Source organism: Marmota monax, unplaced genomic scaffold (genome assembly GCF_021218885.2).
Source record: "Marmota monax isolate L192 unplaced genomic scaffold, Marmota_monax_Labrador192_F-V1.1 WCK01_AAM20220418_F8-fsc00102, whole genome shotgun sequence".
In the NCBI taxonomy this organism is placed as follows: Eukaryota; Metazoa; Chordata; class Mammalia; order Rodentia; family Sciuridae; genus Marmota; species Marmota monax.
Genome location: NW_026692494.1, coordinates 1846558 through 1874421, shown reverse-complemented (window position 1 = coordinate 1874421; position 27864 = coordinate 1846558). Strand labels below are relative to the sequence as shown.

General features: G+C 55.4%; 1 protein-coding gene across 3 annotated transcripts; it reads left to right on the top strand.

Moving 5' to 3' along the window:
- The first annotated feature begins 86 nt into the window (after nt 1-86).
- Evi5l (ecotropic viral integration site 5 like) lies at nt 87-27333 on the top strand. 3 transcript variants are annotated; one of them, XM_046443846.2, is made up of 20 exons: nt 87-215; nt 11534-11717; nt 12947-13136; nt 13474-13698; nt 13802-13876; nt 14561-14686; nt 16065-16208; nt 16390-16479; nt 17317-17414; nt 17501-17561; nt 20556-20609; nt 21575-21607; nt 22649-22789; nt 23427-23555; nt 24651-24791; nt 24925-25080; nt 25188-25334; nt 25414-25509; nt 25601-25696; nt 25845-27333. In XM_046443846.2, the coding sequence occupies exons 2-20, from the start codon at nt 11581-11583 to the stop codon at nt 26121-26123; spliced, it is 2418 nt and encodes an 805-aa protein (XP_046299802.1). In that variant the 5' UTR covers nt 87-215; nt 11534-11580; the 3' UTR covers nt 26124-27333. The 3 variants fall into 3 exon arrangements, with proteins under 3 accessions (XP_046299802.1, XP_046299804.1, XP_046299803.1); XM_046443847.2 differs by lacking the exon at nt 87-215 and adding an exon at nt 7955-8366; XM_046443848.2 differs by lacking the exon at nt 21575-21607.
- The last annotated feature ends 531 nt before the right edge of the window (nt 27334-27864 follow it).

Sequence of the window (27864 nt, the reverse complement as noted above, 5' to 3'; positions counted from 1 at the left end):
GGGGGCGGCGAATTGGTTGACTCGGCTTTCAGGGGCGGGGCAGCGGCTCCTGTCAGCGGGTGAAATGGCAGCGCCGGAGCCGGCGGCGGCCGCGGTCCCGGGGGGCGGCTGAGGGGGCCGGGCCGGGGCTGCAGGGCGAGCGGCGCGGCAGGGATCCGGCGGCGCGGCCCGGGACGGCGAGGCTCGGCACGGCGATGGCGGCGCGCTCAGCGCAGGTAGGGCGGCGCGGGCCGGGCCTCCCGGGCGCCTGCTCAGGCCGGCGGCTCTGAGCTGCGGCCCGCGGGGGCCGGACCGAACCACGATTCCGACCATCTTGCCCGGGAACCCGCGCTGGGAACCTCGGCATCCCCAGCCCCAGCCCCTCGGGGCCCAGCCCCCGCCCACCCTCGTTCCCGATCCCTCCGGATCCCTCCCCGGGAGCCCCTGCAGGGCTCCCCCTCCCCCACCCTGTCCCCTCCTCGTGGGGTCCCCGCAGACCGAGGACCCCCACCCACTCTTTCCACAGGCCCTCAGGACCTCTCCCAGGAGCCCCTTCAGGGTATCCCCATCCCCCACTCCGCAGACCCGCCCCCCACCACCGCCCCCACAAGCCCAGGACCCCTGCCCACCCTCTCCCCATCCCTCAGGACCCCTCCTATCTGCACGACCCTTGCCTCCGTGTCCCCCAGCCCCTCCACTTGACATCCTATCTTCTGCCCCTGGCCTGCCCCCCTCTTCTCCCCAAGGAGACCAGCCTCAGGGCCCTATCCCTCCCTTTTGACCCTACAGAATCCTTGCTTCGACTGAATTGAGATTTCTACCTCTACCCATAGGCCTCAGGTTAACTTGCTGGTCCAGCTCCCCCTAAAGTCCCCTATGTCCAAGGGCACCCCTAAAAATCACTCCTTAAGGTCCTCCCAGCACACTCTGATAGCTCCACACACTGCCACTGATCTTGACCCATCTATATCCCAGCTTCCTGAGAAATCCACCCTCCCTCCCCTCATGCTCAGAACCTCCCAATAGATATCCTGAACCAGCCCCCCTCCCCACCCATAGACACACCCTCTCCACCCATCTTTCTGGGAGCCCCAAACACACGGAGGGTCACAGATTCCCCAACACACACAGAGAAACTTAGGAGCTCCAACACAGACCCAGGCATTTGCGGTCACACACACATGAGACTGCTCAGTGCTTTTACACACCTTTTGTATCCCCCCAGCCCAGAACCCCCAACAGCTCCTCCAGCTCAGGCAGACTTGGGAGACTGTGAAGTGATGTCCTGGCCCTCCACATCAGCTTCCCTGAACCAGCACCCACACTGGGGCCTCAAGGGTATCAGGACCCCAGAGTCTCCTAGGACCCTTGAGAGCACCTACCCCAGTCCTTTTCCTCCTATCCATCTCTCTCATATTTTCCCTTTACCAAGAGAAGGAGGCTCACTGTCTCTTACAACAGAGTGCCCCAAAAGGAACCACTGCCCACCCCCAGTGGGGAGGGAAGGGGTTCCAACTGCTTCTGACCCTGATCCTGAAGGTCTGACCAGACTGGTAGGACCAGCATCCTGACCCCATTGGGCCTGCTGACCTCATATGGCAGAGCCAGCACAGCCATCCAGGCCGCTCATCAGGGCTAACCTGACAACCCTCATGAGTTCTTTCACCCACCACCAGTGTGTTTGACCAAAACAGAACAGCTTCCTGCTATCCTGACATTTGGGATCTGCCAGGGCTGGGTTGGGACCTGCCAGAAGCAGAAAGCTCTTTGTGAAGGAATATTTTCAGAAGGGAAAAATGTGCTGAAGAGGCTGGGGTGGAGCATGAGGGAGAGCTCTACGCGGTCTTCTCCGCTGCAATTGAGATCTCCCCATGTTCCTGCCTCTTTCTAGGTTGTATTGGCTCTTCCTGCCCAGCCTGCTGCCTCACAGCTCTTGTCCTGGGGTCCCACCTGTGGGTTCCCCTGGGCTTCTGCGGTTGACTGCGGGTGGTTTGGAAGGAATCACAGGTGGCTTGGCCCTGGCACAAGGGATGAGGCAAGACAAAGAGGAGAGGAGATCACAGAACTGGCAAGATGCTGTGGTTTAGGACTGCAGGGAATTAGGAGGAATCCAGATCAATCCAGCCCCAGCACAGCCTGGTCACCAAGTGTTTAGGATCCTTCTAACAACATAAATATGCCCAGAAGTTCCCTCTCCACCAGCCTCTTTGTGGATATTCACAAGCAGATTCTGGACAGCCTAGGAAAAAGCTCATCTTGGCTCAGAGACTCAACTTCCCCATCTGAAAAATGGGTAGTTAAGTGCTTAGAACAGTATTTTGTACTTCAGGGGAGCCAGGGAGGTTAAGGTGTGGTGTTTTGTGGAAGGAGACAGTAGGGCCTTTGAAGATAGTCACCCACCTGTGGGTGTTAGCGCAGGCCTCCCTGGTCCCTGGCCTCACTGGATAATGGCTCTCTCTCTAGGGCTAAGCTATATTTTGGGGAGTCTCTTGAATAAGAGCTGAAAGAATGAGAATGAGAGATAATTAGCTATGGGATTTGTGACCATGCAGAGACCCTCAGGGAGGACTGAGGGGAGTAGAGTGGAGATGGGGGCTGCTGACAGGTCATCCTAATGTTCCACATAGACCCTTGACCTTGGGTTGGAAGAGGTTTGTCCTCTCCACTTGCTGAAGGCAGGAGTGGATGAAAAGACTCTTGAAGGTCACATGGCACCTGGGAAACAAACTCCAGAGCCTCCCCAGGGTGGGACTTTGTACAAATGCAGTAGGGTAGGAAGGCTTCCCACCTTGGACCGTGAACTCTGTAGGAAAACATAAGAAGGCTCCCAAAGAGAGCCTGTGAGTTGTGCAAAATCAGCTTTACCCTCTCCTGAGGGTATGGATCTGTGTCTTTGTCTGTGCTTAGATTGGACAAGGAAGGACGAGGAAGACGAGGAGGAACATATGTTTCAATTTCCTCTTGCAGAATGTAGATGCCAGTCGTTATGGGTGAAGCCCCACCCCCTTCAGAGAATTGAATCAGGTGCTGGGGTACAAAGGAATGTAAATGTGGCCCCTGGCCTACATCTGAAGCTGTGCTAGCCAGCATGAGAGCTGAAACCAGAAACACACATTGATCAAGCCTGTGCCATGTGCTCGGCCCTGTGCCAAGCATCATTTGCATATTATCTCATTTAATCCTCCGAACAACCTGGAGCAGCCAGGATTCCAGCGGATACCCTTGCCATCACGTCCAACTTCTGTGGTAGAAAGGCATGAGACAGATTATGTGCAGAGTGCTGCCGCAAGAGCCCAGAAAAAGGGCCTGGCACATCCCCGGAGCACAGCAAGGCGCGGCAGGGGTGACGTGTGGATGCAGTCACCAGGCAGGCGTGGCAGAGAAGGGTGTTCCAAGCAACGGAAGTGCTTGGACAGAGGCCCAGGAGGCAGGAGCTAGCGTGGTTCATTCAGAGATGTGTGACTTCCTGCATGCCGTGTTGAATGGGCTTCATCAAATGGGCCTTGGTGTCACCAATGCCATCCACACAATGGGCGCACACTGTGGGGCACTCCCTGGCAAAAGGGACCCGAGGTTGGAAGAACTTAGAGAAGGCAGCAAACCTCACTCCCTTGAGGAAAGTTTCTAGCAAGCATCTCTGGAAGCCAAACACAGGCTGCAGGAGGGAGGGAGGTCAGAACTAACAAGCCCCCCAGGTTAGGGAAGGCATCCAACCCTTCGAAGGGGATTTGAAAGTCACGTTTAGCACAATTCACTTGCTCTTTAGCTCCATTTCTAAGCATACCATAGTGTGCTTGTGAGACCACTTCACTGAGATCTGTCTCCACACAACTCCCAGGAGGGCAGGGTGCTTGTCTGCTTTTTCACAGTTGAGTCCCAAGCGAGTACAAGGATGTAGAGGGTGCTCAGCAGAGACTTGTTCGGTTTTAGTAATTAATGGGCTTCCCTACTCAACTGTTTCTGAAAGAGAAGAGAGGTGGTATCTGTCTGCTTCTGAGGGCTCCTAAAAGCAGGGCAGCCCACCTCCCTCCTTCCCTCCGGTCTGCCCAGTGAGCATCCATAGGTGGTACTGGAAACAACAACCAAAAACACCATCTTGGCCTCAAAGAGCCAAGAACCTTTACAAGATGCCACTTCTCTTATTTACCTGCCCCTGGAAGACCTGATGAGAGCCTTAATTTTCTTCCTTTGTCATTCTTAGGGACACTAAGATATAGAGAAATGAGAAATTTATGGTAGCATAAAATAAACTGGTGAGGATACAGGATAGTCAGCTTATTATTATTACTATTATTATTATTTTAGATCTAAAAGAATTCCACAGGTCATAATGGTTCACCCCTCAGGTTTTAGCCTGAAGGTTTGTGCTACTGCTGCTGCTGTTATTACGAATAATAAATGATTGCAGTTTTGCTGTATTTAATCCTTAACAGGGTCACCACATGAGGGACAGGCCTGCCAAGCAGGAGAAGGTTATTTATTCATCCTGCAAATGTTGCAAATAGCTCCAGTCCCTGCCCTCATGGAACTTTCCATCTAGAGGGAACAAAAACCGTGGGCCACGCCCTGTCCTAAACACAAGACAAGTTAAAACCCATTTATTCTATCAGCAAAACTTGTGAGGCAGCTACCAGCATTAGCTCTATTTTAAGATTTTAAAAACTGAGGCCAACCACATGGTACCCAAGATCACAGAGGGGTTAGGGAAGGAAGGGTTAGCTGCTGGCTCTGGAGGCCTCATGTGAAGCCAAGAGAGCCACACTCCAAGGGCAAGGATGTATAAATTCTCAGAGCAGCATGGAGCAGCAGCAGAACTGGGATGAGAGGAGGGCAGACAGTGACCTCCGAATTCCAGCTGCCATCCTTATTATTCCTGGGGTCACTCAGCCTTTGGCAGTTCACCCCTGGCCAAGGAAGAGGACCCAGAACACTAGAGCAGGCCATTTCCCCAGGGATTGGAGCCAGCCAGGACATGGTGGTCTGCTTGCTGGTCAGGCTGGGCACACATGGCATCTTTCAGAGCTTCAGATCCAGAATTGAGTCTGTGTGCCCAGTAGTCACTGGAGAAGAAGGATCAGAAATGAGAGGGAGGGAAGGAAGGGAGCCAAAACTGAAAGGGAATTTGAGGTCTTTATTCCTGCCTCTGAAAATGCCAAATGCTTTGTGAAAGATGGCTCATGAACACTCGCTCACTCTCCCTGTTGAAAAATAATGACTGATTTACTAAGTGCCCACTGCACTCTGTTTTACGTATATAATTTCTAAAATAAAAATGTGGAGAGAGCGGCAACATGGTGGGTGGGTTTAGGACAAAGGCTCTGGAGTGAAAAATCCAATTTCAAATCCTCCTTCCCCTGCTGCCTAGTCAAGGCACCATCAAGTGGCCCCTGTTCAGTATGGCACTTCTCATGCATTATAGCCCTTGTTTACTAGCCACACTGGTACAAAACCTTTTTTATTATTATTTTTAGAATGGGATGTGGCTCAATGTGACTTCAGCACATGCACAGTGTGGTACAATCATCATCGTTATCTAATTCTAGATATAGCATGTATAAGGTGTCCTAGGTCTGATCCCCAGAACCGCAAAAAAAAAAAAAAAATATATATATATATATATATATATACATACACACACACACATACACACACACATATATGTGTGTGTGTATATATAGTTTAAAATGGAGTTTATTTGAATAGTTTTATATTTATAGAAAAACTGAAATGATCGTAGAGTACCCATATATCCCATAACCAGTTTCCCATTATTGATATTGTATATTAATATCGTACATTTATTATAATTAATGGACTAGTGTTGATATATAATTATTCATCAAAGTCCATATTTTATAGATTTCCTCAATTTACCTAATATCTTTTTCTATCCTAAGAGTCCTCCAGGATCCCAGATAATATTTAGTAATCACGTCTCCTTACACATCTCTGGGCTGAGACAATTTCTCAGGCTTTCTTTGTTTTTGATGACCTTGACAGTTTGGAAGAGGGCTGGTTGGTGTTTTGTAGAGCGTCCCCTAATCTGGATCTGCCCACTGTTTTTCTCATGGCCAGAGTCGGGTGATAGGTTTGGGGGAGGAAGAGCACTAAGGTGAATGTCCTTCCCATGCATCCTATCAAGGGCACATAATATCCTCATGACTGGTCACTGTTGACGTTGACCTTGATCACCTATCTGAACAGCACAGAAATTTTTGTCTTCATTTATTCAACAGATGTTTACTAGTGAATGCCGAATAGTGTATTAGGGGCTTGAAGTAGAAAATTAAGATAGCTCTTTGTCCTCAAAACATTTATGACCCCATAGGGCAGGAAGGCAGGTATAGAAGTCATTGCCACCAAACACGAGTCAGGCTGGGTGGAGGTGGGGTGGATGTCTACAGGGAGAGAGCGAAGTGATCCAGGACCCTGGAGGGAACAGGGTTGACAGGTAAGCATGCTTGAACCAGGTCTTGGGAATGCCTTTCCAGTCCGAGGGAGCAGTGTGCAAGAACAGGCAGGAGCAAACCAGAGTGCCCAGGGGGTGGAGCTGGAGTATGAGCAGGGCTGCAGGAGGCTGTGGCTGGGAAGGTCACTGGCCTGTATAAAAAGGTCCAGGTTCCACCTTGCCATCAGGGAGCCACTAAAGGTTTGGGTCAAGTGAGTGACACAGCTAGTACTGTTTTTCCACATTGCCCTAGTGGCCCATCTGGGTGCAACAGATAGGACAGAGCCCCAACAAGGAGGGTGTTTCCCGGGCCCAGGCAGGAGGTGGCAGGGCTAGAGAGAGGGAGCCAATGAGATCCACTGTGGCCTTTGACTACTCTGCAACCTGACAGGGAAGGAGGGGAATACCCAGGCCCAGCCCGGCCTGGTGGGTGGGTAGACAGATGTGGCCCTGCTGCCCAGGTGAAAGGAGGAGCCCGCTTTCCTTCCCTCAGGAATGTTGGGTTCAAAGAGCATGCCCATGTGGGGGTCCAGAGATTCTTCCTAAAATGCAAACCCAGCAGGTTCCTGCCCCAGCCCACAGACCAGTCAGGGGAGGCTCTGGCCCCTGCAGAATTTTCCAGCCTCTTCTGGAGTCACTCCACTTTGCTTTTACCCAATGGGCCCTCTGCCAGCCCACCTCATCCTTTATCTTTTTAATTGAGATATAATTCACATAACATAAAACCCAAGTCCTCAAAGCATGTAACTTATATGACTTCAGCACATGCACAGTGTTGTACAACTATCATCGTTATCTTATTCTAGAACATTTCCATCATCCCAAAGGGAAGCCTCAAACCCATTAAGTAGTCATTTCCCTTTCCCTTCTCCCAGCCCCTGGCAAGCACCAATCGACTTTCTGTCTCTATGGATTTGCCTATTCTGGATATTTCATTTAAGTGGAAACATACAATTTGTGACCGTTTGTGCCTGGCTTTCTTTCACTAAGTGTAATGTCTTGAAGGTCCACCCATGTTGTAGCTAGTGTCAGCGCTCCATTCTTTTTTGTGGCTGACTAAGATTTCGTTGTGCAAAGAATCACATTTTGTTGACGCGTTCATCCAGTGATGGACATTTGGGGTGTGTACCCTATTTGGCTGTTGTGAATGTACTGCTGTGAACATTCATGTACAGGCTTCTGTATAGTAACAGGTTTTTCCATTGTCTTGGGTAGGCCTCTGGCGGGGAACTGCTGGATCATATGGGAACTCTGTGTTTAAGTATTTGAGGAACTGCTTGCTATTTTCCATCCTTCCATACTTCTAGCGTTTATCTCAACCTGTGATAGAAAGTTTGGGTGATTATCTCTTGATCTCTTCCCTCTGTCACTCTGGAAGGGCAGGGGTGATTCTTGCTCTGGTGGGGAAAACAGAAACATATGAAGGAGGGGTGTGATGGAGCTTTTAGGAGGTGGGCTGGCAATCTTTGCCGATGCTTAGTGGAAAGGAAAAACTGGAAATGAGGGGTTCATAATTGTGGATATATATTTAATCATTTAAGCTCCAAGAGTGAGATCCCTAAGGATGTGAAGGGACAGGGCCCACACAGGAACTGTGGAAGAAGAGATGCCACACGGGAGCCTAAGAAACCCTGGCCAGAGAGGTGGGAGGAAAAGCAGGAGCACTGTCTCTTTAACCAGGTGGGAGAGCAACTTCAGGAAGGAGGAAGTGGGACCGGCAGCATCCAAATGCCCTGGACAGGGAAAGGGAACTTGAAGGTCCCTCCCATCTGGCCTTCTCAGCACCATCTCTTCCTGCCCTCTGTCCTGGTTCAGCTTCAGAAGCCGCGGACTGCCCTCTGGAGGTGTGGCAGGTGGTAGTGCTGCCAGGGACAGGGTCTGGAGGCCCACTGCCACTCTGCAACCGAGATCCACCTTTCAGGCACCTGAAGTGGCACAGGTGAAGCACTGGGGTTAAGGGCACGCAGACTCTGAGTCTCCAGACTCAGAGGCGGGCAGGCAGGGAAGAGGGAATGGCTTCAGGTCCTGTGGAGATGGGCCTCATGCACCTTGCTCCACTCCATGTCCCCTGCCTACAACAGTGCCAGGCCCTCAGATAGCCCCAGTTAGTGCCAGAAACAAGGGCTTACGCCACATGACTGGGACAACAGAAGCCATCCCCCAAGCCAAACCTACTCAGCTCCCAGGGTGGCAAAGTCTGGATGATGCAGGAAGTGTGTTCATGTGTATGTGAGTGTGGGTGTGTGAGAGTGCTGTGTGTGCACGTGTAAGAGTGTGAGTGTGAAAATGTGTAGGAGTGTGTATAAGTGTGAATGTGAATGAGTATATGTATACCTGAGAGTATGTGTGCATGTGCATGTGGAGGGAGGTGAATGGCATATGTGGACAGATGTGAGTGTGTGAATGTGAATGTGCGTGCGTGTGTGTGTGTGCGTGTGTGCTCAGCACTTCTTGTCCACAGCCCTGTCTAAGGCCCCACTTGGAGGGACAACCCCCCCCTCCAATGCTGAATATATGCATCTTCGGCCCCCAGACAGAGCTGTGACATTGTACCACTCTCAACTCTGTGTACTTGAGTACTTGTGTATGCCTAAGTGTATGTATCTGTTGTGTGTGTGTGAGTAGATGTGCCTCCCAGTGTCTATGTGTGTGTGAGAAAGAGAGTTTGTGGGTGTGAATGAATATGGATGTGAGTGGGTGTGGGTGGTGTGAGAGAGAGTACGTGCGTGTGTCAGCATGTGTGTATCTGTGTGCACACTCAGGCTTCAGGAGGATGGTTTCCGGGGCTGGGTGGTTTTAAAGAGTCTGAAGATGAGTCAAGAAAAAGTTCCGGAGAGATCAGAAGTTCCTGCCTCTCAGGCTGTAAATTTCATCCCTGTGTATTTAATACATTTTATTTCCTGTATGAAACACATTAATATGTGATAAACAGCTGAACAAATTCTGCCAGTGGGTGGTCCCTGGGCTTTGGGTTTTTTATCAGAAACACAGAGCTAAACCATTTTCTCTGGGAGGGAAGGTAGGACCAACCCGCTCGGAGTCTGGATCCCTTCTGCTCAGCAGGGATAGGTGGGCCCAGACCACCACTCTGACACCACCACCCCAGCCACCTCTGCTCTTTCCCTGAGCTCTCACTGCTTCCTAAGTCCAGCCCTGATCCTCACCTCTACCACCTCGTCCCCATTCCCCCAGCTCTGGTGCTGCCTTCCCAGTCTCTTCCTGCCTGGAAAGTTCCTTCTGTTCAGCACTTCTTGTCCACAGCCCTGTCTGTCTAAGGCCCCACTTGCCACAGACTTTGACTCTGCAGGAGGCCCCAGGACAGCACGCACTGCCCCCTCTGAGGAATGATTAACTCTTGGTTAGGCGGTACATCGTGGCTTGGTCTTTGGGGCAAGTGGACCCTGGCCAGCCAGGAGATGGAAGGGTTCCTACCACTTATCAAAATCCAGAGTTAGCACCCAACAGACTAGGGGGGCTGTCAGGGACAGGGCTTAGAACAAATAGCCCTGGGAAGCCACAGTCCTGAGGAAGGAGGATTTTGGGCTCCCTACAAGCTGAAAAAAAGAATGGTGCACCCCACCCCCATGACAGGGCAACATGGCAGGAGGACGGAAACAAGTACATGACCAGGGTGAAGTCCAGCCCAACACGGTCCCCAAACATTGGTCCGGGGCTGAATCTGGGCTATGGGAAGGTGCCCAGTGACCTGAGGATGGCCAGCAGGTGTAAAGTGATCTTCTCTAATCCTCTTAGTACTCCATTGCTCCCCAGGGACCCCATGAGCCTGGTCAGGTGACATCCCTAGGCAGCAGACTCAGGACAAAGCACACAGGAAGGTGTGTGGGCATGAAGCTGCCATGCAAAGAGTGAGGCAGGAGCAGAGATTTTGTCTTGCCTCCACCACCCTGGCACCCTTATCTTCTCAGAGCCTGGGTACTGGACTGGCTCAACAGAAAGAAACATGGCTGGACAGAAGGAACACCATTCCCAGCCTCTGCCTTCCATACCAGGGCCATTTCTGACCCTGGGAACTTCCTATTGGGAGATACCAACTTTGCCAGCATCCCCCACACAGTCCATGGCAAAACCCAGGAGCCTGGCTCCCAGTGAAACCTGGCCCTGGCCCCAGGATGGATGGTACTGACTGACATTTATGGGGTGAACGCTGAGTGTTGGGCACTGTTCTAACACTTCATGTGCCATAGCACGCTTGGTTTTCACAGACACCCTCTGAGGGAGGTCTTGTAGGATCTTGGGCTTTGCAGACCAGAGAAGAGGAATGGCTGGCCAAAGGTCACACCGCTGGTAAAGGGGGACCCAGGCTTCAGACACAGGTCCATTTGAACCCAGAGCCTTGGTTTTCAGCACAGTGCTAATTTGCCTCCCACCAGGTTGACAGAAGGTAAAAGGCCAGTGTCCTTGAAACCCCGGAAGGGCCAAACAGACCACCCCAGGAAGATGGCAGGCCAAGATCAGGATCCCCATCAGAGCTTGTGTGTGCTGCTGTGTGGCTGCCAGGACACAGTTTCCCAGCACTTTGACGCGTCACTGGCTTCCTAGCCCTGAGGGAGTCAACTCTTCCGGCCATCAGCAGCGCCAGACAATTAACAGTGGAGAATAAATGTTGTGGCTGTGCCAGCAGCCCACTTTGGTTGATGAGATGGGGAAGGTCAGATGCTGATGCAGGGCTCCCAGTGCAGGCACAGCAGGGGACAGAGACCACTGTCAAGAAGGGCTGCCAAAGCAATGTCTTCTGTTCCCCAAGCCTCCTGCAGGGTCCTTGGGACCTCAAATATGAAACCTGCCCCAGGCCTTGCAACAGACTCAGGGTACTAAGTTGAGCCTCGGACTTCATGCGTAGGATCAGCAGGACAGCTCCGGTCTGGCAGGGATCCCTGTAGCCAAGGTCCAAAAGAGAAGGAACCAACCTGGCCATCAGCTGGTCTGGGGCATCTAGGGGCCAGGGGTGCACCAAGTGGCAGGTCAGAGTAGGAAGGCAGAGATGAGGAAGTGTTCTGAAGGGGAGCACAGGCTCACCTGGCCCAGAGCCAGCATGCAGTGTGGACACCCCCGCCAATGCTGACTGTATGCATCTTCGGCCCCCAGACAGAGCTGTGACGTGGCACCACTCTCAACTGCTGAGCCTGCCCACCATGGCGAGCCCCACTCTGAGCCCTGACTCCTCATCCCAGGAGGCCCTGTCAGCCCCCACTTGCTCTCCCACCTCCGATTCCGAGAACCTCAGCCCTGATGAGCTGGAGCTGCTGGCCAAGCTTGAAGAGCAAAACCGGTGAGTAGGGGCCTATAGGCCAAGGTGGGGCCTCAGGGTGCAGCTTGGGCCCCTTGCAGAAGTTCTCGGGACCCCTCACATTCAGAGCTGGGCCCATGCTGTGCAAGGTAACAGCTACAACCAGACACAGTGTGTGTCTCCTTTCATCCTCCCAACCCCAATGTCCCCCTGTTCAGATGAGGAGACCAAGGTTTTGAGAGATCACATGAGTTTGGCTCATTAACCGAGCCATTTTTAGAAGAGCTTAAAGCTGTACTCCTCTCCCCCATCCTTCCCCTGTCTTAGAATGTGGGGACTTTTGGGGGTGGGGTTTGTGTGTGTGTGATGCTGGGAATGGAACCCAGGGCTTCACACATGCTGGGAACGTACTCTGTCACTGAGCTACAGTTCCTGCCCAGAATGCCCACTTTGTCATTGTTCAGGTATAGTCATTAGGACCTCGTGGCCACTGAAAGGGTACTTTGGAACTCACAGTTCCCAAGAGGAGCGGGCACACCGAACCATTCAGGGAAAGTACTAGGGCCCATCAGCAGGAGGCAGAGAGAGCTGGGGTGGCAGAGAATGTGGGCCCTGGGCCTCTATGGTGGTCTCCATGGGAAGGACAGGCGAGGCTGTCCCTGGTTGTCTAGCACCTGGCGTGGAGGTGCTGTGGGCAGGTGAACAGTGGACAGAGTAAGAGCCTGATGGAGGAAGTGGTCGGGGTGTGGGCTCTGGGTTGGGTGGTTTGCATAGGAAATCCGCATGCTTGGTTTGCCAGCTGTCAGGTCATTTTCTATCTCTAGGAACTGCTATCCCTGGGAGGGACCATCCCTCTCTCCCTCCAGGGTACACAAGGCCCAGCTGTCAAAGCACCAGAAAGGCAGAGTTAATACAGCTCCTCAATGGCTGGGTGCCCTCAGCCAGGGCTCGCTGTCTACACCCCACTCTAAAGTGGAGATCATCCCCAAGTCTGCTCCACAGGGTTGGTCTGAGAGTTAATGAAACACACTCACATGATGCTCAGCCAGTGCCTGTCATCGAATAAGAACCCGCAAATGGAAGTCTCTCTGGGGCTAGTGCTTGAGGACCATGGCTCACATAGGTTGGGTCACTGGCCAAGGTTGCTCAGCAACAATGACATGGACTGAGTCCCTGGTGTCCTCTGAGACCTGTCCCCAGGGGAGGGTGTGAGTTCCCCAGAGGACCCCTGTCTCCAGGGAGTCACCTTACCACTGGCCCTTCCTGCTCAGGCTCCTGGAAGCCGACTCCAAGTCCATGCGCTCCATGAATGGCTCGCGGCGGAACAGTGGCTCCTCACTGGTGTCCAGCTCCTCAGCCTCCTCCAACCTGAGCCACCTAGAGGAGGACACATGGATCCTGTGGGGCCGTATTGCCAACGAGTGGGAAGAGTGGCGGCGCCGGAAAGAGAAGCTGCTCAAGGTGGCGGGGGGCGGGGGGTGGCTGGGCTCCTGGGCAGATAGGCAGCGAGGGCAGTGAGGTCATTCAGCTATGAGGTAGTACCAGGGGGCCAAATCCTGGCAAAGGGGCAGAAATAGAGATGTATAGACTGGGCGTGAGGACAGGGAGGCCTCAGTGCTTCAGGAGGCTGTTTGCTTGCTGTTCTTAGTATCCACGACTGGGCGAGGGCAGACTGTCTGTGCACAGTGCCCAGCAACCTCTGTGCCATGGGAGGAGGTGTGGGCAAGCCAACAGCTGAGGAGCTGGACTGGGATTGAGTCTAGCCCAGCCTCCCCTTCCCGGCCATTCTCTGTGGCAGGAGCTGATCCGAAAGGGCATCCCGCACCACTTCCGGGCCATTGTGTGGCAGCTCCTATGCAGTGCCACGGACATGCCAGTCAAGAACCAATACTCAGAGCTGCTCAAGATGTCCTCACCGTGCGAGAAGCTGATCCGCAGGGACATTGCACGTACTTACCCAGAGCATGAGTTCTTCAAGGGCCAAGACAGCCTCGGCCAGGAGGTCCTCTTTAACGTCATGAAGGTGAGGCCCAGCGGCCCGCAGCCACCTGAGGGGCAGTCCCCACATGGACCCATTTTGCCAGACCAGAGGTACTCGGCACTCACCCCACATTGTTCCCTTCCAGGCATACTCCCTGGTGGACCGAGAGGTGGGCTACTGCCAGGGCAGCGCCTTTATTGTAGGCCTGCTCCTCATGCAGGTAGGTAGCCTGGGACCAGGCCCTCCCCGGGCTGCACTTCCAGGAGGTGGACACAAGCAGGCTTTTCTCTCTATCCACCGACCTCCTAGGTCAGAACCTTCCTTTCCAGCCACCCAAGAACCCTGACAGTTCCCAAGCCAAAACTCCTGTGGGTTGACACAGAGCTTCCAGGCACTTGCCCTGGCTATGTCCTGACACTGTACAGTCCAGGATAGAGAAAGGGGCCTGAGAAGCAGCCTCCAGGTTTGGACTGGGAGAGACCTCAGACCAGGAATTTAGATCAGCCATTGTGGTGTTTATGGGGCCTGGGGATTTCCTCCAGAGAAACCAGAGGCCTAGGACAAGGGGAAGGGGAGACAGCTGGGAGTAGACAGAAGGGTGTCTCCACCCGGTGGGTGAGACATGGGCTCTGGCAGCTGCCCGATCTGGGTCAGCTCCACTGTTTCTAGCAGGGCCACTCTGCTGAGGCTTGAGACTGCAGCCTCGAGTTTCCCCTCCATAAAACAACAGTGACCCTGTTTACCAGTGGCTTGTGTGGCAGGTCCAGATAGCTGGGTATCAGTGTCCACTAAATGTAAGTGGAACAGAAACAGGCCCCAGGTACACCAGGGCTCTGCCAAGAGCCACAAGCATGCCCCTGCTGCTACCCTGCCCACCTTCAGAGCCCCCCGCCCAAACCCCCAGATGCCTGAGGAGGAGGCCTTCTGCGTGTTCGTGCGGCTGATGCAGGAATACCGGCTGCGGGAGCTCTTCAAGCCCAGCATGGCCGAGCTGGGGCTGTGCATCTACCAGTTTGAATACATGCTGCAGGTGAGGAGGACGGGGAACCCCAGCCAGGTGGCCATCCTAGGCTGTCCCAGGGAATTTCTTAGACTAAAAATTCTAAGCCTGAGAAATCATGCCCAGAAGTCGCAGAATGAGGACCATGGGCTCCAAAGGCACTGCCCTGAAAGATGCTTGGAGGGACAAGGAAGGGACCTTCCACTCACATCAGGGACTCCCAGAGGTGCCGAGGCCCAAGGAGACACTAGGTTCAACAGACACACGGGGCCCGTGGGCCCATGCCTGTGTACTCTGGGAGTGGTAGAGGGAGGGAAAGTGTCGTCTGCCTGCCGCTGCTGATTACCAGGAGCTGCAGACAACTCTGTTTATAAATAGCAGTCCCCGAAGGGCCCACTCCTGGTCGGCAGACAGAGCTGCCGTGTTCACGCATGCAAGTGCGCTCTCTCCCTCCCTCCCTGTCTCTCTCTCTCACACACACACACACACACACATACACACCTGCTCTGGAAGCCCATGGCAGGGGGACTGTGCAATAGGTGAGCTGAGCACCCCATTTCTGGGGCCTGGAGGACCAGGGAGCCTGGTGGTATCCCAGGTACGGGGCCCAGGCTCACTGAGAAGCAGCCCCCACCCTAGAATGAGTAACTGAGCCTTCCCACAGCCAAGCAGAAGTTTAAATCCTGGGCTCAGAGACCCCCTGCTCTAGGAGGAAGCCCAGGGTCCTCATCCGGCCTCAGTTTCCTCAGGGTCTGCCACTATCTACAGTCTGAAACTGGGCGAATCCAACAGGCATTCCCTGAGCATTCTGCACACAGAGCTGCATGCTGGGGGCCATGGGTGGACACAGCAACCAGCAAGTCACCTTCCACAATGTGAGCTATGACAGCTCTGACCAGGGGCCATGGGCTTCACCTCTTTTTTTTTAATGTATTTTTTATACATTTATTTTATTTATTTTCATGTGGTTCTGAGGATCGAACCCAGTGGCTCACACATGCTAAACAAGCACTCCACCACTGAGCTAGAACCACAGCCCCTCCACGTCTGGATGACCTTAGGAAGTGACCTAACCTAACCTCCTGAGTCCCAGAAGCTCCCTCTGTGGTGGTCAAGAGACCCCATGAGCTGCTGTTGAGCAGTCAGGTCCCACGTGTTGTAGCTTTTGCCGCTTTGGCCACCCCTGCCTTTGACCCTACCTCATGCTATTCAAACTCTGGGTGGGTTTGGCCACCCCCAAACACAGTGGCCAGGGAGTACTGAAGAGGGGAGCCACAGGCTGCCTAGGCTGGTCATGGAAGTTTCCTAGAAGCCAGGAACAGAAGCCCAGCAGCCCTGAGTGGGAGGGAGCCAGGTGGGTGTGGACAGCACCCATTCACCATGCCCTCTGGGCCTCCCCACCGTGTAGGAGCAGCTCCCGGACCTGAACACCCACTTCCGCTCACAGAGTTTCCACACGTCCATGTACGCCTCGTCCTGGTTCCTCACGCTCTTCCTCACCACCTTCCCCCTGCCCGTTGCCACTCGTGTCTTCGACATCTTCATGTACGAGGTGAGGGCCCTGCAGGTTACTCCACCCAGGCCACTCAGGATGCAGCAAGTCACACCCCACCCTGGAAACAAACCCCAAGCAGCCCACAGACCAGGCAGAGGAAGGGCCAGAGCCTGGGGAGGGGACTGAGCTTCCTGTGGGCCAAGACAGGAGGCTCACAGCCACAGCGGCCACATTGCAGGGCCTGGAGATCGTGTTCCGGGTGGGCCTTGCCCTGCTGCAGGTGAACCAGACGGAGCTGATGCAGCTGGACATGGAGGGCATGTCCCAGGTAGGCCAGGAGGGCAGGTGGGTAGGAGGGGTCACACACATGGGAGGGTCAGACACCATCTAGCACCAGCAGCCTGGCAGCAGGGAGAGAGGAAGGTACAGGCCCAGGCTGAACCCTGGGAGGTCCCTCCCTCTCCCTCCTGCTACTCCAGGTCCCCAAAGCTTGCTGGCAAAGTAACCCTGGCCAAACCACAAGGCTTTGGTTCCCAGCCCCTTGGCCAGCCAAGGGCACAGGAAGAGGCAAGACACCTGGAGCAGCCTTCTGCCCTGCCCTGCCCTGCCTCAGCCTGCCCTGGTGGCCCTGCCTGCTAGAGAATGGCTGACCTGCCTCTCATGGCCATTTCCCCATCATGCAGGCCCCTGCCCCCTCCCAGCATCCTCCAGCTGGTGCTTCAGGGAAGAATGCACAAAGGCCACGGTTGTGTCCAGGAACACGAGCGTCCATTGTCCGCAACTGCCAGAGGGGGCCAGCTGGGCTGGGGAGCAGGAGCTGTGTCCACTGAGGCTTACCTTAACCCTTTGCAGAGGCTCCAGGGGCCCCAGCATGCCTACCCACTTCCTCCATTAATGTCCCTGTGCTCAGACTGCCCCCGCCCCCCAGCCTTCACCCTTAGGCACTTCCCAAGTCTGATTTTCTCTGGAAACTGAAGCCCTGGCTGCAGGCAGTGGGGGAAGGCCAGCCCTCCCTTCTTAGCCTCTGGTTTGCTCCACAAACACTGATTGAGCGGCTACAACAGGACAGGCCTGTGCTGAGGACACGGTGATGCCTCACGCAGCAGGACGCAACAAGGGCTCAGAGGCAGGGCCTGTGTGGCGGTGACCGCCTGTGTCCCCACAGTACTTCCAGAGGGTGATCCCCCACCAGTTTGACAGCTGCCCAGACAAGCTGGTCCTCAAGGCCTACCAGGTCAAGTACAACCCCAAGAAGATGAAGAGGTCGGTGCAGGACTTTGGGGTGCTGGAGGGGAAGGGAAAGTCCCTGGGGGGTGGAGCAGTGATCACACTGGCCTCGCCCTCTGCAGGCTGGAGAAGGAGTATGCAGCCATGAAGAGCAAGGAGATGGAGGAGCAGATCGAGATCAAAGTGAGGCCCGGGCCCGGGGGGAGGGGCAGGGCCGCGTCCTTGGGGGCTCCCCTCCTACCTCCAGAGCTGGCCGCTAGAGGGCGGCCCTGCCCAGTGCACTGGAGGATCAGGCCGTCCTTGGCAGACGGCCGCAGGCTCTGATGATCCTTCCTCTGCCCACCTGCCCCTTCCTTCACCCGCCAGGCCGGCGTGGGAGCGCCTGCCCCAGCCGGCACGTTCTCATCACTGGTGACACAAGAGTAAACAAGACAGTCAAGGTCCGTGCCATCGTGGGGCCCCTGTGTCGTGGGGAGACCATCAATAAATCACGAAAATAGTGTGAACTCTACAGAGTGCTCTGGATGCAAATGTGCAGGGGAGGAGGGGCAAGGGGTCCCCGGGGAGCCATCCAGGGAGTCCAGTGCAGAAGGCCTGTTGGCAGAATCTCACCTGGTGGGCAGGGGGATCATCCTGAGGGAGCAGTGAGGGATCCTCTGAGGGCTGGGGACAGTGAAAAGAGCCAAGGAAGGCAGGGACCAGATGCTAGGGTGTGTAGGCCAGGGTGTGTGTGGGTGCCCACACAGGGAACTGGTACCCTGGTGTCCAGCCCACCAGCCCCTTCAAGGTCAGTGAGTTCCCTGAGCATGCAAAACCTCTGAGCCCAGGCTGCCCCCTCTTGCCTTTTTCTGCTTCATCCTCACACCCATGATTTTAGTTATTCACTCAACAAGCATTTATTGAGTATCTGCTGTATACCAGAGTCACAACCAGGATTGAGAGCCCCCTGGCCCAATGCTAGGGACAGACAGGGATACAAATTCCCACACAGACTGGCTCTGCCCTCTTCAGGGGCAGAACTATGCAGTGATTGAGACGGGAGTCCTGCGGAACCAAGTTCAAATCCCTGCTCACCAGGGACCAACTGTGTGACCCCAGCAGGTGAATTCATCTCTCTGAGTCTCTGTGGCCCTATCTGCAAGATAGGGCAGGGGCAGACCTAGATCAGACTCCAGGTCACCTGCCACCCATCCCTGAGAAGCAGTGAAGGCATCATTGTTCCAGCCTGTTCCTATGGTTTCCAGAAATATTCCAGTATTTGGGGTTTGGGGCATCCCCCTTTCTTGGTTATGGCAGCTTGACTGATGCACCAGTCCAAACGTGTTTTGGTCTTGGTCATGTACAGAAAAGAGCCAACTCCCATCAGGTGACTGAGAGCCCAGCAGTGAACAAGGACACAACAGACCCTTGAGCCATTTGCCAGGCTGGAAAAATCTTCTGAGAGGCCTTCTCATGGGGCCCTGCCCTCCATTCTTTCACCTTTAGCTGTTTTGAAATGTCTCAGGGATTTGTTTGAACTGGATAAGGCAGTACAGCAGACAGAGACAAGTGCTTTTAGAAGAAGCTCCAAAAGAGGAGGGGGCAGGCCATGCCAGATTGGGCTCATAAGGACAAGAACCAGGGTCTGTCAGGAAGCACAGAGAGTGAGGGGGACAGCGTGACTTAGAGTGTTGGATGTGGTTTCTGCAGGAGGACCACAGGGTAGGACAGGCCAGTGTGAGCAGCCTCAGCATTAGGCAGTTTGAATGATCTCTGCAGCTCTATCCTGCAGGTGTGATCCCTCTTGTTCCCATTCTTGCCCTGGGGTAATTTAGGATGGGGAAATACTAGCTTGGTGTGTGTGTGTGCACGTGTATGTGTAAAGGAGGTGACTTCAGGTTTGGCTCTGGATTGGGTGGTTTTATGTGGAAGATACAATCTGTTTAGGACTTAACTAGTCCTGGAGGGGACAGTCTCTGGAATTAGCAAGGTTTCAGATGTCAAAGCATCATGAAATACAGAAAAGAAAAAAACGTAAACCCATGATTAGGAGATAGCTTCACATACTGCTCACTCATTCTTCTGCTCATTTTTACCTTGGAGGAAGCAGAAAAGAGGAGTTATAGATCAAGCCTGCCCACCCCCACCCCCACCCCAAGGATGACTCTGCTTGGTGCAGTGCCAGGCTGAGGCCAGAGAAAGCAGAGCAAGCCAGGGCCCAGAGGTCCTGACCCTATGCCTGAAACATCTCTGGCCTGGCCATGCTGGTAGGCGTGAGCAAGACCCTGCCCTCTCTGACTCAGTTTCCCCACCATGACATAAGTCAGGAACATCAAGTCCATGAATTATTGATTGCAGTTGCTTCCTGGAAATGTTCTAGGTATTTCCATTACCATTTCTCCCCAAAAGCAACCCAGAAAAATGTTCTGTGTGACCCACAACAAGGCAGGACCCTCCTTCATCTACAGATCCAAATTATTTCTTCACCACATTGCAGGGGAGACTAGATACAACATGTATGTCAATATCACCTGCTTCCCAGAGGGTCATGGGGGAACCTAAAACTACAAATATCTACTCAGGATCCTTCAGCATAGAATGGAAAGCAAAAGCAAGGGCAGGTCTCCAAAAAGATCTTGGAAATGTAGCCATGGAGCTGAAGGAAGCCTGCGTGTTCAGCACACAGGATCCAAATTGTGAGAGGATCTTGTCCCAGAGAACTTAGCTCAGGGGTAAAGCACGGAGGATGGGGCTGTCTCAACAGCTTCACCCAACAGCTCCAAGGCTCTGTCCTTGATAGATCCAAGCATGGGCTGGGAATAGGCTTCTGAAGAGGATGTGGGTGCTGACTACCCCACAAACACAGTTACTGAAGTGCTCAGGTTGTTTTTACTGAAGAGTTGTTTAAAAAAAAAACAATCCCCCAGTGCTGGGGTTCGAATGCACACATCATAGGCAAGCACTCTACCACTGGTTACATCCCCAGCCCCTAAAATGTTTTCTAAATGGACCATTCTGAATAAGAATGGACCCTGTTTTCTGAAATTGCTGACCCAGAACATAAGATGCTGGCTCTGTCCTGCCTGGAGGTGGCTTGACCCCCAACAGGCCTGACCTCAACCTCCTCCATAGTTGAATGGGGGTATGTGTGTAGGAATGGGAGGCAGGTTTTGATGTGCTTTCCCTCCCCTTCCACAGAGACTTCGGACAGAGAACCGGCTCCTGAAACAGCGGATTGAGACCCTGGAGAAGGTGAGAGGCGCAGACTCCAGCTGGGACTCTAAACCCTCCAGGACTTTTACAGGGCACAGCAGACTTTAGGCCCAAGCCCAGGTTCTGCTCCAATAAGAGTGGCTTAAAACTCCCTAACCTTGAGCTGCCCTAACACTGGGATCTCTGGGGAAACCTCACCTTGGATCCTAATTCATGATTAACCCTGGGGTTGGAGCTGAGTCACGACTTGGTGGACTATAAACACAGCAATCCTGGGCAGCTTGGGTGGGGGAAAGGAGGCAGAACTGTGGGGCTAAGGAAGGAGCCCCATCCCTGGGCCACAAGATACCCCACCCTGTAATTTGGAAGTCTCACCCTTGAAAGAAAGGAAGGAAAAGAGATGGAATGGAGGAGGGGGCAGTCTTGCCACTTGTGATGGAGAGCCTTGGCCTTGACCCTGGCCCCTGACACATTAAAGATGCGGGTGGAATGGGCAGCTTACCCGAGCCCCAGAACCAGGGCCCCCACTTCCTGCTCCTCCCTTGTCCTCACTTGACCCTCCACTGACCACAGGGAGTGAATTGGTGGCAGACAGGACTGTATTGCTCTTGCCCCACAGCCTCCATTCTTGCTCTCCCTCAAAATGAAAATGCATTTCCCGTCCCAGACCTCTCTGGAGGACACCTCACTCATAGTGAGGCCGACATCGCCAGCATTGAGGTTCCTGTCGGCCTCAGCCCTGTAGCCCCCACAGCGTGGCTAGCCCTGGCCTTCCTGTTCATACAAACCCTCTCCAGGATGGAGCTGGCTCTGGCTTTGGTCTTCCTCTGGTCCTCTCCTGCTGGTTCTCTGGTCTTCACTCCTCTCTCCCCTGCTTCTAGAGATAGTCCATGGCATTAGTGACAAGTGGTTCTTGTGTGTCTCTCCCCTCTCCTGTCCCTGTGCCTTCCGCTCTGCCTCCTCCCCCTGTCGCTCGGAACCCCCTTCGCCCGCCCGCCGGGTAGGAGAGCGCTGCTCTGGCTGATAGGTTAATCCAGGTACTGTAGCTTTTTGTCTCCCTCTCCAGTTTCCTTCCTGGTCCCTTCCCTGGTCCTTGCACATGACAGCCAGTAACCACCTTTTCCCTGGCTGCTGCCATTTCTGGGGGCAAGGGGGCAGGCGTGGCACAGTGCATGGGGGCAGCTGGGGCTCACTTCTAGGAAGACAGGCTTTCCTGGATGGGGGCTTGTGAAGTGAGAGAAACACGGGTGTGGGGGAGAGTCTGAGTATGTTTGGCATGAACTTACACACACAGGGATAGAAAGTTTCCTCCCGGAGGGACACAATAGGGGCCCAGGAGGGCTCGGGACTTTAAGAGCGTATCAGCTTCAGGCCTGGTGCGTCACTGAGCTGAGCTTACCATACACCCTCTGTGCTCTCACGCTGCTCCTCTCTCCTCCTACCTGCCAAGCCTACTACCTTCTCTCATTTGCCTGCTTTTGTTGCCACTTCATCTCGAATGGCTTTATCTGGAAGCTTCCGCACAGCCTGGAATGGGGGGCCCAAATTGGTTGGGGGAAAGTATAAAGTGGGGGTCTTTGCCCCAGGCAAGCAGAGGCCCCCAGGCCTTGACCCTGGCCTATCCCACATCCCAGCCCAGTGAAGGCTCTGGGGAGCTGAATTCTGAGCCACTGGGGCTTTGACTGTCCCCAGAATACCACCCTCACCACCAGGGCTCAGCATGAACTGGTAGAGCTCCTGCTGTGCCCTTGACCCTGGATTAGGGCTACTTTCTCCTCACCTGGGACAGAGGCCAAGAGTCAGAATTGGGAAGGAGAAGAGAATGTTGGCACTTTCAGCTGGCAGATCCTGACAAGTAGAGGGTGAATCTGTTCCTCCCAGGTTCCTCCTGGTATCCTCTCTGGGCCTCTGCCTATCCCTAGGCCACAGTGGACACCCCATCCCAGGCTCCAAGTGTGGGAAGCGTTGCCCCTCTCACTTCCCCCCTCCTTCACCCTCTCTGGGCCTCTCTCTGTGGCCCGAGGCAGGGTCTGGGATGGAAACAGAAGATCACCGTCCTCCATCCTCACTGTGCTCAGGGGCAGGTGACACGGGCGCAGGAGGCTGAGGAGAACTATGTCATCAAGCGGGAGCTGGCAGTAGTGCGACAGCAGTGCAGCTCAGCAGCGGAGGACCTGCAGAAGGCGCAGAGCACTATCAGGCAGCTTCAGGAGCAGCAGGTAGCTGCAGGAGCCAAGGGTGGGTGGTGCCTGTCCAGACCACGCCCTCACCCGCCACTCTGTAGGGCTTTCAGGACTCAAATCAGCCCTGCCTCAGCCCCTGGCCTTCCTGTATAAAGAGTGGGGGTACCCAGAGGCCAGTACTGATTCCTCCCCAGCTCCCCTCTTATAGGAGCTGCCCAGACTTGGGGGCATCCTGAGATTTTCTAGGGACCCCAGCACCAAGGCTTCTGAGAACCAGACTGCCCCAGCCAGACTCTCTAAGCTCCCACTTTGTCGGGGATGAAGAGATGAGTGAGGACCAGGGCCATGGCTCCAGACCCAAAGAGAAGCAAGAGGAAGTAGCCCAGACGAGGCACTTCACAGCCTGGCAGGGGCACCACTTGGGGCTTGGAGTCCATCAGGCCAAGGAAGGGCCACTGGTACTTAAGGATATCAGAGCCCCATAGTGTCAAGGGATCCTGAAGCAATGTAAAGCCCCTTCAGAGCACCCCCTGTGTAGCTTTCCTGGGACTGTGATGGGCCAGTTTGCTACCCCAGGGACAGGATTCCTAGTCATAGGGCATTAGAGTTCCAGCCAGGATGCCCCACCCCCCAGTTGCAGCTGGGGACCAACACAGCCTTCTGCCTCCCTCAGGAGAACCCACGCCTCACTGAGGACTTTGTGGCCCACCTGGAGACAGAGCTGGAGCAGTCACGGCTGCGGGAGACAGAGACACTGGGGGCCCTGCGGGAGATGCAGGACAAGGTTCTGGACATGGAGAAGGTGCGACTGGGTGGGAAGGGGCTGAAGGTCCTGAGTAAGCTTTGGGGGACACACAAAAGACCTTATCCAAGGAAAGGGGCAGCCTGGGTGCTCCCCCACACCAACCATCAGACCCTAGGAGGAGGCAGCTTCTGCCTCTTTTGAACCCAGGGTCCTCTGGGCCCACTGGACACCTGCCCCTTCACCATGGTCTCCACATGAGGGCCTGGAGACACTATCCTGGAGGCACACTGGGGCCCTGGTTCTCCTATCTGCAGCCCTATCTGATGGGGGCATCAGGCCTCCTGCACCTCCTCAACTGCTTTCTGAATTGACTCAACTCTCCCACAAGCTGCCAGAGGAAGGGAAGAGGCCCAGGATCCACTCACATGGTGCAGGAGCTGTGCCCGCCCCCTGCAGCCTGCACTGTTGAGCCCCCCACACACACATGTCTCTGCCACCGCTGTGTGAGGAGCCATCAGCCTCTTAGCCCCCATCTCCAGCCCAGAGCAGGGCTTCCCCTCCTACCTCACTCCACATGGGAGGGAAACCTGCATCTCATAGATCCTGCTGCCCTGCCTCCCACCCAGACACAAACAAGGGCCAAAGAGGACCTGGTCCAGGATTTTGGCCCAAGATGCTGGGGCACAAATCCCCATCACTGAGCCCTGGGGATGCTGGGACAGGATGTAGGCTGGCCCTCAGCCCATTTATTCCCAAGTAGAGGGTCTGTTTATTCCCCCTGGCCTGGCCTGGGGAGCACAGGGTACTGCCCACCCAATCTTCTCAGCCCCTGCTGGGGCAGATTCCAGGTCTGGTCATAGGCCCTGAAGTGGGCTCCCTGAGTCTAACCGCTGTGTTCAGTAATAACATTAAGGAGACTCCACAATTTATGGGGGCAGAGGACAGCCCCACGAGAGAGCAGGTACTCTTATGGCAGCCATTTTAGGGGTGATGATACCTGACCCGGGTTAGATAGGTCTGTTCCCATCCACCTGATTCCTACTCCGGGAGTATCCTGTGGTCCAGGGTGCCACCCTTCCCCCAGCTGAGTCCAGAGGCCGGCAGTCCTCTGGGCTCAGCTGCCTGAGGCTCTGATGGCCTCTCTCCCCGCAGAGGAACAGCTCCCTGCCTGACGAGAACAACGTGGCGCGGCTGCAGGAGGAGTTGAAGGCGCTCAAGGTGCGGGAGGGCGAGGCTGTGGCCTCTGCGCGAGAGCTGAAACTGCAGCTGCAGGAGCTATCGGACACCTGGCAGGTGGGAGTTCAGTGAGCTGGGAGCGGCCAGGCGCCCCCTCTGGCAGCCCTTGGAGGAAGGCCACGACCCAGGCCTGTGGTCTCCTCTGAGCACAGACTGAACACGGACACCCCTACCCTCCACCCCGCTCCAGGCGCATCTGTCCCGAGGCGGCCGCTGGAAGGAGTCCCCGCGGAAGCTGGTCTTGGGCGAACTCCAGGACGAGCTGATGAGCGTGCGTCTGCGTGAGGCCCAGGCCCTGGCCGAGGGTCGCGAGCTACGGCAGCGTGTGGTGGAACTTGAAACCCAGGTGGGCGCTCGGCCCCAAAGCCCGCCTACGTGGGGGAGGGTGCTTGGTGTTGGTGCCCATTGGCCAGGCAGTGATCCCCGCTGTCCCGCTTTCTTTCCCACCCTTAGGACCACATCCACCGCAACCTGCTGAACCGCGTGGAGGCCGAGCGCGCCGCGCTGCAGGAGAAGCTGCAATACCTGGCCGCGCAGAACAAGGGGCTGCAGACGCAGCTCAGCGAGAGCCGCCGCAAGCAGGCCGAGGCGGAGTGCAAGGTGCCGTCCCTTGCCCAGCCCTCCCGGCCCTGCCCCAGCCCTCGCCGCCCCCCTGACAGCCCCTTCTCTCCCATCCCAGAGTAAGGAAGAGGTGATGGCCGTGCGTCTGCGGGAGGCGGACAGCATGGCTGCGGTGGCTGAGATGAGGCAGCGCATCGCGGAGCTGGAGATCCAGGTGAGCGGGGTTCTGGGCGGGGATGTGGAGGTCAGACTTGGGGGCCGGGCCCTGCCTGCTCTGACCGCAGGTGCCCTGGCTCTCCCCGCAGAGGGAGGAGGGCCGCATTCAGGGCCAACTGAACCACTCAGACTCGTCGCAGTACATCCGTGAGCTCAAGGACCAGATTGAGGAGCTGAAGGCGGAGGTGAGCGTTCGGGAATACCGGTGACAGGCCAGGCGTCGGTGCAGTAAGAAGGATGCTTCTAGGAGGGCGGGGGAGGAGGGTGCCTGGCAGCTGGACTCCGGCGTGGGTACATCGGCCCACCCCTCCAGCGCGCCGGTCCCCGCCCCAGGTGCGGCTGCTGAAGGGCCCGCCACCCTTCGAGGATCCACTGGCTTTCGATGGACTGAGCCTGGCCCGGCACCTGGATGAGGACTCGCTGCCATCGTCAGACGAGGAGCTGCTCGGCGTGGGCGTGGGCGCTGCTCTACAGGACGCGCTCTACCCTCTGTCCCCGCGCGATGCGCGCTTCTTCCGACGTCTGGAGCGACCCGCCAAGGACAGCGAGGGCAGCTCAGACAGTGACGCAGATGAGCTGGCCGCGCCCTATAGCCAGGGCCTGGACAACTAAGACCCGGTTCCCCGCTGCGGAGCCGGGAAGCCACAGCCTCGGTACGCGGGGCAGTCAACCGCCTGCTACTCCGCACACGCACTTAAGAACTCCACGCCTCGGCGGCTCCGCCTACCCCAGGGCCGAGTCAGCGAGGCAGCACGTAGAGGGCAGGGCCCCGGCAGGCCCTCCCTCCCCAGCAGTGTTTACCCTTCTTGGGTGGTACCTCTCCGGCCCTCTCGTGTCCCACGGGTGGTGCCTGAGCAGTTACCTGGAAGGTCTGCCCTCCACACTGAGGGCAGGGGCGGCGATGAAGAGATGGCAGGACTGGATGAGTGGGCTTCCTTCAGAAACAAGGGCGGCCCTGCTGGGAAGGGCCCAGGAGCTAGAAGAGGCCTGAGGAAGAGGGGCAGCTCTGGGCTGGACATTAGCACCCCACGAGAATGCCCTCAGGACACAGTGACCCTTGATCAGCCAGCTCCTGGCTGCCAGGGACAGATGACCAGGCTAGGCTTTCCTGCCTGGTGCAGGCATTGTGGCCCCTGTAGCAGAAACCAAAGTCCCCCCTTATGTAAAGGACCACCTGGGGTGTGAGTGGCCAGCAGGGGCCAGCTCAAGCCTGGGCAGTATTTCCCTGCTTCTCTGGGGCCAGAGAAGCTATAAGGAAGCAAAGAGATCCCTCTCCCCAGCCCCCCATCATCTTCTGGGAATTACTGGCATCACCTATCTTGGCCAGTGATGGAAGGGGACTCTTTCCTTGAGATTCCTCAGCCTCATCCACTTTTCTTCCTTCCTGTGGCCCTAGCCCCACCCTCAGGCTAGGGTCAGGCCCATGGGTGGAGTTTCCCAGCAGAGTTGCCTCCTCCAGTCTCTGCTGAACCCAAGTTGAGAACGGTGCCAAAGTCCAATGATGCCCCCCCAGACCCTTTCCAAGTCCCACCCGGGGCCTCCTGACTGTCAGGGCTGACCCCCTCGGTGCTCCTGGAGCCTCGAGTAGAGTACCATCACAAGCAATCTCCCTGGCACATCCTGGGGTGGGGACCCCTGCTCAGTATCCCCTTCCTGGTCACCCACTCTTCAGTGTTACCAAGCCTGGGGACCAGGGCAGGCACCTGCGGGGCTGTCCCACATGCCACCCACACTGCCCACCACCATTTTGCACACTGCCTGTTCACACTCCACATGTCGCCCAGGCGAGAAAGATGGAAAATAAAGTGTATTTACACAGTCATGGACAAGGGGCTCTGAGTCGGGCAGGCCTGAGGTGGAGAGGATTACAGCAGCAACAGGTGCCCTGTCCCTGGCCAGCAACAGAGCTGAGAGGCAGTGCTGTCCTTGCCCTCCAGAGCTTCCTGCAGTCTAACACAGTTGCCAGGAGAGGAAAGGGCATCATCTGTGGTCGCTGGTTGGTGTGAGCAAGGCTGTGGGAGAGGTGGAAGACAGGATATGACCCCCACTGAGGCCTCCCCTGGGACACAAGCAGAAAGCCCAGCTTCCAGAAGAGCAGGATCTGGTTGCCTTCATTCAGCACACACTTCAAGAAGCTTTCTAGGGTGCTCTGTCCTGTGCCTTATTCAAGTATGGTGAAGATTGAACTGCCACTAATGTGGTAAGTGCCAAACAGACAGCAGTTTGAGGAAATCAAGGACGACTTCCTGGAGGAGACAATGTCAGAGCTTTCTTCAAGGGCAAAAGCATGAAGGCTAGATGTCACTGGGACCAGCAAGGAAGGGACAGGATACCCAGGAAGAAGAGGAAAACT